The following is a 15,562-nucleotide window of genomic DNA, read 5'->3' on the forward strand; positions in this document are numbered from 1 at the left end:
CCAATGTAACAGAAGAAGAGGATGAGTAACCCAACCGCCCGGCATTGCCAAAGTTTTGTTGTGTACATACTGTATTCACTTGTGGCCGTACAGAGGTAGGTGGGGTACGTCTCACTGCTGGTCTTTTACTATTTTGTGGGTGGGATCTCCTCTTTTGTTTCCTCTTCCCACTAAATCTAAATGGGCCACTGGATTCCGATTCTGATTCCTCTTGGCCAGATGTATCTGAGCCTGAGAATCTAGATTTTTGAGTCTGATTTTTCTTTTTATAGGTATATACTTGTCCGTTATTAAAGTCTTGCCAATCTCTTATAAATTTCTGATGTTTTTTCTCTTTAATATCACTCTTATATATCTCAAGATTCCTCTGCAATTGTATTTCAAGATTGGCGTATTCAGGACGCGTAGCAAAATTACGTATCTCTATCAGCTCTTGCTCTAATCGCTCACTAATCCTTTTATAGTGGCCCCGTTCGTAATCCAACAAATATCTGATCATACGCAATGAATTTGCAGTAAGCAGTTTCTCCCACCCTTGAATGAATTCCAAATCCTCTCTATGGGAGTTAGGGAAGATTGGAATACGTAAACCCCTATGTACTATATTTTTTTGTAGATAGTTTTCAAAACTAGTTATTTCCCACCACGTTCTAATTTGGGACTTAAAGGTCTTAGTAATATTGCGGAAGGCTGCCTGGATATCGTACTGATGTAAGGGTACACTTTCAGTGGTAAACACTTGTGTAGCTTCAGCTAAATAGCTTTCAGCATTAAAGTTTTGCAGGAAACCTGCCATGCTGTGGCTAGTGGCACTCAATACACACGGGATTAAACCCAATCATTAGATCAAACAAACCAAAAATAAAGTGCCCTAAAGGTAGGTAATCTGGATGGTTCAAATACCAAAACAATTTTATAAGGGCCAAAATTGTTTTGGTATTTGAACCATCCAGATTACCTACCTTTAGGGCACTTTATTTTTGGTTTGTTAGATCAGTTACAGCACTGATCTCTCGTAGAGATCAATGCAGTATATTTAATGCAACACTGATAAATTAGATCAGTGCTGGATTGCTATGGAGCCCTGATCACTGAACCCAATCCATCCCCAAGCTGGGATCAGCATCACTGCAACGCTAAGGCTCGGCCAGGTAGGGGGAAGGGATTGCCCCTCCATGATCGCATCCCGGGGGGGGGGGGGGGGGGGAGACCAGGGATTGGGGACACAGGATTTTTTTTCTCTACAGTACCTTTAAACATAGCTAGATGATGAGGAGAGAAACCTTGCACCGGATATATATTTAACTCTTTTGTTCTCTTTTAGGCAAATGGTATTCCAAAAATGTCCAACCCTACCACAGCACTGCTAGAGCGAAAAGATTTTCTAAGGTGTTCAATATTGTATCCAATCTATTGTACTTTAGTCAGTCTTAAATTCTTCCATAATAAATTAGTGCAAAACTAAAAGGAAAAAAGAAAGTCCTACCTGTGTCTGAATAAGCGAGTTTGGAAATTCTAATCTTTTCTTCAAATCTTCTGACATTTTCTGCAGTCACTGAAACAATACAATGAAAGGGAATACATTATTTTTCATTCTGCATAATCCGGATGATGAAAAGGCTAGCTGCTAAATGCATAGACATGGTGACAGGGTTCTTAAAGGAGCATTTATCAGATGTGGAGTAAGCAAAATAGTTAGATGAAAAGTAAGCTGGGTGTGTTAGCAGCAGGGCGATGAAACACTCCCTCTACAAATGCTTATCTGAATGCGGCAGCATGGGTGTCTTGACTTTCATGTCTATGCCACCCACTAGCTCAGCACCTTTCAGAAGGGTTAATTAGGCAGTCCTGGCCTTCTGTCCACACGGCAGCGTGGAAGTGGAGACCACTCACACAAGGGAACATCCAACTGTGAAGGAGCAACAGCTGCTGAAGCTCGGAGCACACCAGAGCAGAGGAATTTTATCCACTGTGAGTAATTCTCTCATGATATGTATTATTCGGCTATCTGTCCTGCTTAAGTCTGCTGTGGGATTGTTCTGATGCTGCTGATCATCCAGTAGTTCTGGGGAATGAGAGGTGGGCCCCAATGCTGCAGAAGGAGGAGTGGTGTTTACTAGCTGAGGAGATGGTTGGGATGCAAGGTGTCCACTTCTGTCTTTAACAGATTATTACACAGGGCAATACTAACGAGCAAACAAGCGATGTCAGCGCTCCTTTTCTCCTCGCTTCATGTTCGCTGCCGGCGCTATTACACGTGTTGGCTGTGAGCGGTTGAGAGCCGGGGGGGGCCGTGGAGAGGTGGGGGGGGGGGGGCGCTCTGCCCGGGTAATCGCTAGATCGTCCAGGCAGCCCATAAGCGGAGGCCTGCTGCCGCCGCTCCTATTGCATGGGGCGACGGCAGCAGGTCGCTGCTATCCTGGTCATTTGTCTTTCAAAATGGTGAAAGACAAACGACAGCAACGATCAGTTGACATTGTTCATGTCGGCTGATCGTTGTCTTCTATTACACTAGTCATTTAGTGTAATAGGGCCTTCAGTTACAGTCAGACGTGAACCAGTGTGACCACTACTCCTCTTAGCTTTCCTATAAATGTACACTGGGAAACAGTGTTACAAGCCCCTAGTCTCAAACTCGGCATACACAAACAGATTTATCAGTCAGAGCTCTAAGAAAGCTAGGTGACAGCAACGTTAACAGCCAAACAACATTATAATTGGGAAATTATATGTAAAAGTGTGCACGGTTTATTTTAGTGAACCATAACATTGGACAGCAGGCTCCAGTGACTGGTATATGTATTCTACCATACTTGGTGGTGCTATAGACGTCACCTTACTGGAGCAGCCTATTCTAACTCTTCCCATAGTCAGAATCCATACTTAGGAGTGTGCTACACTGTGACTTTGGAGTTCTACTGCTTGAATTTCACTATTAAAGGGAACCTGTCACCCTGGCATCTGGGGTAGAGCCCCCAATACTTACCCCCTCCTGCTAGTGCCGCCGTGGAGAAATCGCCGCCTGACGCTCTGTGTGCTCCAGGGATTTCCTATGAATGTCGGACTCATCGCTTCTCATTTACATATTAAGCGCACAGACTGTTGGGTGGTAACTTCTCCATAGCAGGACCGGCTTAAGGAACAGGATCAGCAGGAGGGGGTAAGGTGAGCTCTGCCCCAGGTGCCAAGGTGAGATTATTTTTTCATGAAAACTGTATTATATGTTAGATGTAAATTTTGGTTGATACATTTAGTGTCTTTTATGTAAAAAAAAAAATTAAACTTTGGAATTCTCTGCTTTTAAGAGACAGGGTCTTGCGATTCGCTAGTGTTCCTTCACTTTTTCAGACGGTGAGCTTAGCAGCAAATTTTTATAAAACCTTCCAAGTCGTATTTTCTTTTAAAGGACTAGTTCATTGCCAAACAGAATGTGAGTGTACTATATGCTGGAAACATGTAAAATTTACCTATTTTAACAACAGATTTTAATGGACTGGTTTTTGGCAAGCTATGTCCATTTGCAGGGACCCTTTGGTAGGAATGCAGTGGAAAACCCCAGAAGTGACCCCATGTAGAAAGCTACACAACTTAAAAATTTTTTACAGCACTTCTTCCACGTGGCAGTAGGCTAGTTCACATAAGGTAGTGTGCCATGCAGCACAAAATTTCCCACAAAGCTACATGTTTTGGAGTTCAGTTTTTCGTCATGAGAGGTTTCAATGCGAAGCAGAAAAACCATAGAAATTTGTGGTAATGCATGCATTTTTCCCCACCACCACTGTGTGAACCAGCCTTAGCACCGTGAAAACATGTCAAGACTCATTTGCCAATAACTAGTGTCTGTCAGGAACCTCTGATGCAGCTATCCATTGTATCAAATAATCTTTTGCCTGACATCTGCCTCTATGGGTTTACAGGGGACAAACTTGTCTCTTGGGCCCCAACATTAGACTGTTGGCCTATCTCATCACAATCAGCTGGATCTTCTGATTCTAGTCTAGCATCAGTGGCCATCTCTGTCATAGGAATGGGACAGTTAGAGGGGTTATCCAGCGTTTAAAACTTGTTTTATAAACTGCTGACCTGTTGGTAAACATAATAAACACGTTATGCTTACCGCTCCACACTCCCCCCAATGTCCCTCACTGACTACAGCTCTGTTACTTCCAAGACAAACTCATCTTGGGGGTGAAAGCCTGCTCAGACAATCGCTGGTCTTGGGGCGGTTCAATCTTAGCCAGTGACTTGCTAAGTAGGCTCTCAGTTTCAGAAATAGCCGGACTGTAGTCAGTGGGGGATAAAGGAGACACCAGGTGGGCACAGAGTATGTAAGGAGACCGCCCGCCTCCCCATTAACCCCCGCCAGCCGGAGCATATACTGTACCTACTCCAGGATCCGGCTTGCTTCGGGGGTTCCCGGCTGGACTTCCCACTCAGCCAATCAGTGTGTGGGATGTCCAGCCGAGACCAATAGTACTTCGCAAAAGCAGACTTACGTTTTCCATATAATTTGGTGGGGGTTTTTTTCCCTTTTTCGGGGCATTTTGTGTTTAAAAAAAAAAAAACTAAATGTATTTATAATTGCTCTATTCTGACCCCTATAACGCTTTTATATTTTGGTCCATGTGACTTTTTGAGGTGACATTTTTTATGCATCTATGTGATTTTTTAAATCTATTTTATTTAATTTTTTCACAGTTTGATGTGACCAAAAATCAGCAACTTTACACTTTTGGGGTTTTTTTGCACTTCTATTATAGATTTTCTTTTTACACTCTTAGGCTAGGTTCACACTGTCTTTTTGCAGTCCATTTAACATATCTGTTTTTAAATGGATTCTTTTAAAAGGTACACAAAAACTTGTTCAACCACGTTTGGGTACGTTAACCACGTTGGGTACGTTAAAAAAAAAAGAAAATAAAAAAAAATTTTTTGTTTTGATCCTTTTTTTAATAATGGAAGTCAATAGAAAAAAAGAATCCAAACAGATTGCATACAATTTCAATTGTTTTTTTCCATAAACCTATACATTAAACGGAATGCAAAAGATGCAGTCTGAACCCAGCCCACTCTGTAGTTCCCTTACAGAGGATGTACCACCAGGCTTCCCCGTGCCGGCGCCGTTCGATCCAAGGGTTCAGGTTAAAGAGGATGTACCTGGTGGTACATCCTCTTTAAAGAGGACCTGTCACCCCCCGTGCCGGGGTGACAGGCTCCCGACCCCCGTTAAATCCACCTATCTTACGTGATCCCGCCGGGTCCCGGAGATATCAGCTCCCGAAGCCCGGAGCGCGCGCTGAGAGATGAGTCCGATGCCCATAGAGAATGACGGAGCATCGGACTCCCCATTCATTCTCTAAGGGCGTCTGACTATGCTGTCAGCGCGCGCTCCGGGCTTCAGAAGCTGATATCACCGGGACCCGGCCAGCTCAAGAAGCGGGACCCGGCGGGATCAAGTAAGTATAGGGGGATCTAACGGGGGGTCGGGAGACTGTCAACCCGGCACGGGGGGTGACAGATGTCCTTTAAGCGATCAAAAAGTCGCATATGCGCAATCAAGGTACCGATAGAAAGAACACATCATGGTGCATAAAAATGACACCTCACACAGCCCCATAGACCAAAGGATAAAAGCGCTATAAGCCTGGGAATGGAGCGATTTTAAAGGGGTAGTGCGGCGGTAAAAAATTATTCACAGACTAACACACATTACAAAGTTATACAACTTTGTAATGTATGTTATGTCTGTGAATGGCCCCCTTCCCCGCGTCCCACCACCCCCACCCGAGTACCCGGAAGTGTGGTGCGCTATACTCACCTGTCACGTGCCGACACCAGTCTTCGACACGGGGGGACACGGGGAAGGGGGCGATTCACAGACATAACATACATTACAAAGTTGTATAACTTTGTAATGTTTGTTATTCTGTGAATAATTTCTGAGCGCCGCACTACCCCTTTAGGGAACTTTTCTGTTAACAATGGTTTGAATTTCTTACAAGCCATCACATAATATAAAAGTTATATATGTTAGATATCTTTGTAATTATAACAACTTGAGGAACATATATAACAAGTCAGTTTTACCCCAAGGCAAACGGCATAAAAAAAAAAACAAAAAAACCTCCAAATAAAAAAAATGTTTTTTTTTTTCAATTTCACCGCACTTTGAATTATTCAGCCTGTCATTGCAAAGTACAATTAGTGGCGCAAAAATTAAGGGCTCATGTGGGTTTCTGGCCTTTTAAGCACAAATAGGAAAAAACAAAAATGCAAAAATTGAAATTGGCCAGGTCCTCTAAGGGTTAAAAAAAAGTAAAAAAATAAATAAAAATTATATATATATATTCACTGATAGTTTCTTTTCTTCAAAGGTTCCACAATACCACACCTTAAAGAGGTTATCAGGTTAGGTAAAATACCTGTTGAGTCATCTCCCCTCCAGGAGACTAACAATTAATTCCATACATGTCATTATCTTTTCTGTCTCCTTTCCATAGTTTTGAGTCTGCTGCTTTCTGCTGAAGACACACAAAAAGCGGTCACGTCATGGAGGGGCTGGAGTTTCTTCCCACTGGGGGGGGGGGGGTCAGCCCGCCTCCAGTCTGGGCCTGACCCACCCTTAGCCCCTCCATGACGTGACTACATTAGAATCAATGGAACCCTATCATAGAGGGGAGGGGGTTTCCTCCCACTAAAGGTGGGTCGGGCCACCCTCAGTGCTTCAGCCTGGGCCTGGTGGTACAGTTACTTTAAGGTCTCACCCTAACAGGGATGAAGTCACGCATCTTGATATTCACAGAAAACCAGGATACAATGGATTATAGGAGTAATAATCCCTTGTATCCCAGTCTATTCTGTGAAAAAAGTACAATTTTGCGTCGCCATTATTTTTACCAGATTCGTAACAAACTTTCTTAAAGTTTGGTTCGGTGCCCTAGTGAGCGCCATTCTTGGCCAGCAAATATCCACCTTGTACCTGTGCGCAAAATTTGCTGGGCATCAAGCACATGCCTCAGGAGCGGATCACCCTGCACGCAGTTACATCGGTATGGGGACACTACACCAGGACAACCTCACATCAGACATGTTGGAATTTGTCCAGCATGGACCTCATCCCCATTGTGTAGCACAACCTGCATGTGTCCCTGCAGACTCAGCCTTCACTATAGCCACAAAGACACATCCACCTGCAGCAGAAGCCCCACCACAAAAGCCAACAACCCCCGTTGGGTGACACAGCAGTGCCAACACATAAAGCACTAGCCAAGCATCATCACTGTGTGGAGAAGCCCCGTCCCAAGTCATACAGAGAAGACGTCAGCTATACACACTACACTGCTAGGCAGCCAAGCGCTTCATGAGATGTGACGTCACACACGCCGGCCACTACTTATGTAGAACACTGTACACAGTACCTCACAACTCCACATGCACTCCAGGATGCGGCAACTAGTGAGGCCTGAAAACGACGTCACCGCATTCTCAGCTCCCATTGGCCGAAGCCCTAACCCGGGAGAAGGACGGGGCGGGCCGGATTTGACTTCCCGCCCTGTGATTGGATGGATCCATTGACAGAGCCGGCTACAGTAAACCAGCATTAAGTGACTCGTTTCCTATATGTAACACATGTAGTACTGGAGACGTATCGTACTTGTGTATTGTATCGCTTTGTTTCAGGAGGCACAGCCCGAGAGGCTGATGTGCCACGCAATCATTCTAGGGGAAAAATGTGTTGAATTTTAATAAAACTAAAGTGTCCCGAGCTCCGGAGACCAGCGGCCATTTTCCTGGAGACACTGCTTGCAATTTGGAATCCTGTGGTCGCTAAGATGAGGTTTGCAGAGCTACAGTTGTCACACGAATAACTACGTGAGCTCCTTAGTGCTTCATGGTGTACAGACATGCACTGGTAACAAGTATGGACTGTGGGAACATGCACCATCACATACTTACTGCTATTTGTCAGTAATCACAAGCCAGTGCATTGGCTAAGCAGGCAGTTCCTGCAGGATCAGCATGTCATCAGAAATAGAACATCATGGACCGGGAGCCGTGAGGGATAGAGGTAGCTGAGTATGCTTTTTTATTTTTACTGTACCTGGTCCCCTTTAGAGGAAAAATGTAGTCCCCAGAAAACCCCAATATTTTTTCTGTCATTGTTATATTAACCCCCTTCCTGACCACTCGAATTTATATTTTTGGCTTAGCGTTTGACCAATTCCGTCTACCTTTTCCGTTTTGGAGTAAGCAAAACGGAAACTGTTAGATCCGTTAAAATCCCCATAGATTCCCATGCTATTTTAGTTTGCTCCGTTCGCCCTAATTGTGCTCCATCTGCATGCAATCCGTTCAAGATCCGTTTTTTTGAACGGAAGAAAAAATAGTGTTTGCAGTATTTTTCTTTCCGCTTAAAAAAACGGATCACGAACGGAAAGTGCACTTCCGTTTTTTTTTTACATTGTAGTCAATGAGGACGGATCTAAAACTGAAGGTATTTCTGTTCACATTCGGGTTTTTTTTCATCCGTTTTTGCACTAAGCATGCGCAGAAGCAGCAAGAAACCAAAGAAGAAAAATAAACGGATGCTGACTGATGCAAACTGATGTACAAAAGTCAGTTTTTTTAACCAAAATACAAACGGATCATTAAAAAAAGATGAACATTTTGCAATCAGTTTGCATCAGTCTGCTGATCAGTTTATGCTTATCCGTTTAGTTAATATAGACGGATCCGTTAGAAACAAAGAAAAACGCTAGTGTGGCCGAGCCCTTACATTATCTTCTTCTGTGCCTATTATGCTCCATCTTGGTTTTCATTTCCCACAGGATTATTTTTTGTCTGACAAGTTGAACCTTTTACTGGTGCCCTTGAGTAATGAGCCACGTGTGGGTGTATAAAACTGCGTCCAAAATGTGTCCACGTCATCTGGGGACTGTTGAGTCTTTACACGTTGGTGTATTTAATATCGTAATAAAACTGGAGAAATCTTTCTAATACCAAAAAGTGCTGGTTCTTTGTTTCTTTTTCTACCCTACACCTTACCATATAATATACTACGAAGCCAGAAAAGATTGTGACGAAAAATTGAGTTTACCGAATAGCAAAGCTGGCATGTTATGTTTATTCTACACGTCCAAATCAGCACAAGTCTAAGAATACTAAATCTGTATAGTTGATGCTTTCTTTGACAAAAAATGTTTAGCATTTTATGATGGGTTGTTTAGTGGGCATAATGCCATGTCCCCCCCCCCCATGTGCCCAATCAGCTAATTTACATATTTGTCTACTCTAAAACAACCCAACAGATCCACCTAAAACAAAAAACCTCTAGAATTATCATCCTTTTACCTACAGGTACAAAACAACAGCTTGTATGTTGGTTTCCCTGCAAAAAAATATTTGCTTTGCCATATTATGACATATTATATTATAAACTATTAAATGAGCAATATGGGAGTGGCAAAAGGTGAAGTGATTTCAATTTTTAACACTTTTTATCCCCCCCAATTGGACTATAGGCATTTGTTTTATTGCTTATATAGATCAATGCATTGCAAATACATTGATCTATTAGCTCAGTGCTGTACTGGTACAGCCTGCTTGTGGCGGACTGTATCAGTAGCTCAGTCATGGCAGCCATCAATGCATAGTTAACTCCCCAGGTTGCCATGCCAATCACTCAGTAACCCACAATTATGGTGCGTTTACACAGGCAGATTTATCTGACCAATTTTGGAAGCCAAAGTCAGGAATGGACTTGAAAAGACAGGGAATCTCAGTCTTTCCTTTATGACCTGCAGCCTGTTTATAGTCTGTTCCTGGCTTTGGCGTCAAAAATCTGTCAGATAAATCTCTCGGTGTAAACGCACCATTATGGTGCGTTTACACAGAGAGATTTATCTAACAGATTTTTTTAAGCCAAAGCCAGGAATATATTTGAAAAGAGGAGAAATCTTAGGGTCTATTTACACAGAAAGATTATCTGACAGATTATCTGCCAAAGATTTGAAGCCAAAGCCAGGAATGGATTTGAAAAGAGGAAAAATCTCAGGCTTTCCTTTATAGAAGATAAATCCCGGCACCCACAATAAAGTAATGCTTTTTTATTTAAGTGAATAAAGCAGGTACATGAGAGGACGCTTTTCGGCCTATGGCCTTCATCAGCTCAAATAACAGTGGTATCTAGCTGTCTTATATACACAAAGTGGCGCCAAATACAGTAGGAGTTAACCAATCAGTGACGTAAGATGTTAACAATGTCACATGTATAATGAATGAACATATAGTAAACAGATCACGTGCCTGCAAGAAAAACATATATCGGGGAGTGTGGTGATCAGGGGAGGGTAGTGTACATCATCGGGAAACCCGTGGATAGATTGAGAGTGGGGCGATATCGCGGAGACGATCCGTGTGCTCTAACTGAGCGAGGGACTCAAAGTCCGAGTAAGGCAAAGAGCGCTGGTCCTGCGCATGCGCTGTCTGAATAATCCTTATGTTGTACCAGCGGCTGTAAGAGAGTATCCCGAGGGCAGCATTTGAGTAAGTACAGTGTATCAGACTGGCATAGTAGAGTTGCATAAAGTCTCTGAGTAGTAAGTAAAGAGTTCATGAAGCCGCGGTGCGGGGATGAGGACATGACACCATTGCGGCAGAAGAGTCTGAGCTCTACACAGGTGAGCAACTACGGGGCGGGACATCAAACAAAGTGACACCAACATATATACAAGTGAGCATATACAAAATGTACATAAATATACATGATATACAATGCAACAGAAAACAGCAGCTCTACATTATAGAATGAGTAGGAGATAATGGCATGGGAAAGGCTATAAATGTACTGTGACACGTAAGTATAGCTACCATACCTCATGTGGTGGAAGTAGTCACCTATCCCAAAGAGGATGTGCCCTCTGGTGCCGATGCAGTCTGTAGGGGATAGAGTCAAGAGTATACTAAACAGTTAGGTCAATATACTGGACAATTCATACTCCCTATTCAGTTTTTTTAGGTACCTGGAATTTGAGCTGTGATACATTGTGTCCCTTCTCTTTAACCCCTTAACGACATCGGGCGTAAATTTACGCCCTGATGCCGGTAAGGACGTTCAGAGCGGGGCCGCGCGGCTATGCTGCAGAGATCTCTATGAGGGATCAAAGCACTTATACTAGAAGTCCCCCAGGGGGAATAACCCTAACCCCAGGGAGAATAACTCTAACCCCAGGGGGGAAAACCCTAACCCCAGGGGGAATAACCCTAACTCCAGGGGGGCTTCTAGTATAAGTGTTAAAGTAAAAAAAAAAGTGTTAATAGTAAAAAGCCCCCTCCCCTAATAAAAGTCTGAATCACCCCCCTTTTCCCAGGTTATAAATAAAAGTAAATAAATAAATAAACAAACATGTTTGCTATCGCCGCGTGCGTAATCGCCCGAACTATTAATTAATCACATTCCTGATCTTGCACGGTAAACGGCGTCAGCGCAAAAAAATCCCAAAGTGCAAAATTGCGCATTTTTGGTCGCATCAAATCCAGAAAAATTTTAATAAAAAGCGATCAAAAAGTCATATATGCGTAATCAAGGTACCGATAGAAAGAACACATCATGGTGCAAAAAATGACACCTCACACAGCCCCATAGACCAAAGGATAAAAGCGCTATAAGCCTGGGAATGGAGCGATTTTAAGTGATGTATATTTGTTGACAATGGTTTAAATTTTTTACAGGCCATCAGATACAATATAAGTTATACATGTTACATATCGTTTTAATCGTAACGACTTGAGGAACATATATAACAAGTCAGTTTTACCCCAGGGCGAATGGCGTAAAAACACATTTCCCCCAAATAAACAAAATGCTTTTTTTTTTTCAATTTCACCACACTTTGAATTTTTTTCTGGTTTCGCAGTGTACTTTATGCAAAAATTCAGCCTGTCATTGCAAAGTACAATTAGTGACGCAAAAAATAAGGACTCATGTGGCTTTCTAGGTGGAAAAATGCAAGTGCTATGGCCTTTTAAGCACAAGGAGGAAAAAACTAAAACGCAAAAATCGAAATTGGCTCTGTCCTTAAGGGGTTAAAGTGATGTGGCAAGGGTAGTAAGAGATTTTGGCAACGTATTGTCGACTTATGCTTGCTGATTCTTTCGCGTACTGACTGAATGGTTTCACCCATATACAGAAGACCGCAGGGGCACTTAATGCAATACACAACATTCTTGGTCTCGCAAGTGAAGAAACCCCTGATTTTGTGGGCCTTGCCTGTGTGTTTATGTACATTTTGTATATACTCACATGTACAGCAATTCGGGGGTTTATCGGTTAATTATACATGTGTTGATTCCAAATGATTAAGTGGGACAGTAATATGTTTATTACTGGGGGATTTCTTATATTTTTCAAATATTTTTATTCTGTTTTATACCATGTTTTACTCCCCCTTGGGGGACTTTTACAAGCAATCATTCGATTTCTGCGCCTTTTCAATACAGATGTTTTCATGTAGGCAAAGCCGTAAGCTGCTGTTTATGCAGGGTTTTGTTCTTGTTTTATCTATTTTATATTTTTTATACTTTTTCTTTTTTATTCGTGTACTCTTCATTAAGTCTTAAAGTGTTCCTGTCATTTAGTAAAATGTTTGACATGTCACACCGACATATGAAAGGTTTTGATAGCTCAGGTTCTGAGCAGTCAGACTCCAAACAATCTCTAAGTACTGAAAAAATGGGAAAGGCATATGGTGCTAGTCTGAACAATCCAGTTACAGGATGAATACAACCAGGGCCGGACTGGGACTTAAAATCAGCCCTGGCACTCAAGCCCCAGCAGCCCACATACAACATCCTCCCAGATATCATGGATAGCGGTTACTCATTCTGTAGTGAATTCTGCTTCACCTAGCCATGTCCCTCTCTACTTTCTCAAATATGTGAACACTTAAAAGTAAAGATATAATGTCATCTGCTGTGGATTCGATGTTGCATATTTACGTATTTATTTAAAGTGACTAAATGAGCAGCTTAAAATTCGCAATGGATCACACCAGTATACAGGAAGCAAATATCACCATACATGTTACCGCCAAACTGTTACTGAGCAAACTTGGAATACAGAGACTGATACTACCAGTATACAAGTAACTATATCTCCACCCCATTACCATTATATAGTAACTAAGATCACTATACTGATACTAAATACAATCCACTATATAAACAAAAATACTGTATTATCAATAATACCAGTGTATATATAGGACAAATAATACCATCACATCATGAGCACTACCCTCAGCATACAACAACTGGATCATACCATTATACTGTCACTATATAAAGAGCAATGTTCTCCCTGAGCAGTGTATAAGTGACTATAGTGCAGTGACTGTATAGAGGTATATACAGGTGTATACAGGAAGTTCTGTAGGCTTATAAGTGACTATAGTGCAGGGACTCACAGCAGGCCTCTTCCCTGTATGAACGGCAAGTGATGTTTCTCATTGTCAAAGTTGTTCGCTTTTTCTGTTCTTCTCCATCTGGCTCCGACCGTCATGAAGACTTCTCCAGCCATGACTCGTATCCACAGGATCTGCCAGACAGACATTTTAGGCTCCTTGCTCCACAATCATCCTCATCTCTATACAAAGTCCCTATGTATTGCTCCATACTGTATCAGTGCCCCCCTATATCCCCCCATATAAGCAGCTATGCCCAGTATGTGCCTACAAATAGTAGTCAGGCTGCTCTGTGTTCCCATATGGCAAACAAGTCTTCTCTGTGCCGCCATATAGTACAGACCCCTCTGTGGCCTCAACAGTATAGACCCCTCTGTGCCTCCATATAATATATGCCCTCTTGTACCTCCATATAGTATAAGTATAGTATCCCACTGTAGTATAAGTATAAGGGAATCCCACTGTAGTAACAGCCCCCCCCCATATGCAGTCCCACTATAGTAATCCCCCCCATATGCAGTCCTATATAGTAATCCCCCCTCCCATATGCAGTCCCATATATTAACCCCCCCATATGCAGTCCCATATAGTAATCCCCCCAATATGCAGTCCCATATAGTAATCCCCCCCCAATATGCAGTCCCATATAGTAATCCCCCCTCCCATATGCAGTCCCCTATAGCAATCCCCCCAATATGCAGTCCCATATAGTAATCCCCCCCAATATGCAGTCCCATATAGTAATCCCCCCAATATGCAGTCCCATATAGCAATCCTCCCCAATATGCAGTCCCATATAGTAATCCCCCCAATATGCAGTCCCATATAGTAATCCCCCCCAATATGCAGTCCCATATAGTAATCCCCCCCAATATGCAGTCCCATATAGTAATCCCCCCAATATGCAGTCCCATATAGCAATCCTCCCCAATATGCAGTCCCATATAGTAATCCCCCCAATATGCAGTCCCACATAGTAATCCCCCCAATATGCAGTCCCACATAGTAATCCCCCCAATATGCAGCCCCATATAGTAATCCCCCCCAATATGCAGTCCCATATAGTAATCCCCCCCCAATATGCAGTCCCATATAGTAATCCCCCCCAATATGCAGTCCCATATAGCAATCCTCCCCAATATGCAGTCCCATATAGTAACCCAATGGTATCCCACTGTGGTAATTCCCCATCCCCCCCTCACATGTGCTATCCCACAGTGGTAATTTCCCAGCCCCCCCATGTGGTAACCCACTGTAGAAATCCCCCCATAGGCAATAGCAGCCCTGGGCCAAACAGCACCCGCCCCCGACCACCGGGCTAAGCATACCTGGGCATCCTGTTTTGTGTAAAAAAAATAAAATAAAAAATACACATGCTCACCTGCCAGAGACACAGCCCTCCAATGTCCCTTCCTGCAGCTCTGTAGGATCACTCGCGTCTCGTGCTGAGGGGCCGACCTGGGAGAGAGAGCAGTTGTGTGTGGGCTGCGCTCCTGCTCCACATTGATTGGATAGAAGCACAGAAGGCTCCGGAGCAGCCTCTTGTGACCGGAGCCTGAGGTGCTTCCCTATCCAATCAATGTGGAGCAGGAGCGTGGGGCCGCTGTGGCCGGCCTTGGTGCACGTTCAGCGCGTGCGCAACAGACGGCCGCAGCGGCCCCACGCTCCCGCTCCAAGTTGATTGGATTAAACGAGCAAGTAGGAGGGGGCAGTGGCTGGCCGGCGGGCACAAGGTAGCACGTCAGGAGCGGGCAAAGGCCGGCTGCAGCAGCGGGTGGGCGATCACAGGAGCGGGCCGCTGTGGTGATTTTTTTTTTTTTATTGTTTTTTTTTTTTTTACTATGTAGCCCGGGCGGCCCATGGACTGGTAATCCAGCCAGCCCAGCGGGCATTTGCCCGGCTTGCAAGATTACCAGTCCGGGCCTGAATACAGCCCCTTGATACGCTGATCTGGGTCTGTAGTGCTGCGTTTACACGATGCATCCAATCGATCGTTCAAGGATTTTAAAGCAACAATTTGGTTTTTATAACGATCAGATAAATTATTAGAAAAAGTGTCAGAAAATTCATAAGAAAAATTGTTAATGCAATCGTTTTTAAGA

At 43.3% G+C, this 15,562-nt stretch overlaps 1 protein-coding gene across 3 annotated transcripts in view; it reads right to left on the minus strand.

Moving 5' to 3' along the window:
- The window catches only part of FOCAD (focadhesin), a 179,129-nt gene extending 171,425 nt beyond the window's left edge, over positions 1-7,704 (minus strand). Inside the window, exons 1-2 of one of the 3 annotated variants that reach the window (XM_069962033.1) lie at positions 7,655-7,704; positions 1,487-1,555 (exon numbers count right to left, since the gene is read on the minus strand). In XM_069962033.1, coding sequence (XP_069818134.1) covers positions 1,487-1,543 — 57 coding nt within the window. In that variant the 5' untranslated portion in view covers positions 1,544-1,555; positions 7,655-7,704. Of the gene's footprint in view, positions 1-1,486; positions 1,556-6,979; positions 7,000-7,418 lie in introns of those variants that run through there. The other 2 variants (XM_069962032.1, XM_069962034.1) reach the window with 2 other exon arrangements.
- Between the last annotated feature and the right edge of the window lie 7,858 nt (positions 7,705-15,562).

Source organism: Dendropsophus ebraccatus, chromosome 3 (assembly GCF_027789765.1).
Source record: "Dendropsophus ebraccatus isolate aDenEbr1 chromosome 3, aDenEbr1.pat, whole genome shotgun sequence".
NCBI classification, from domain to species: domain Eukaryota; kingdom Metazoa; phylum Chordata; class Amphibia; order Anura; family Hylidae; genus Dendropsophus; species Dendropsophus ebraccatus.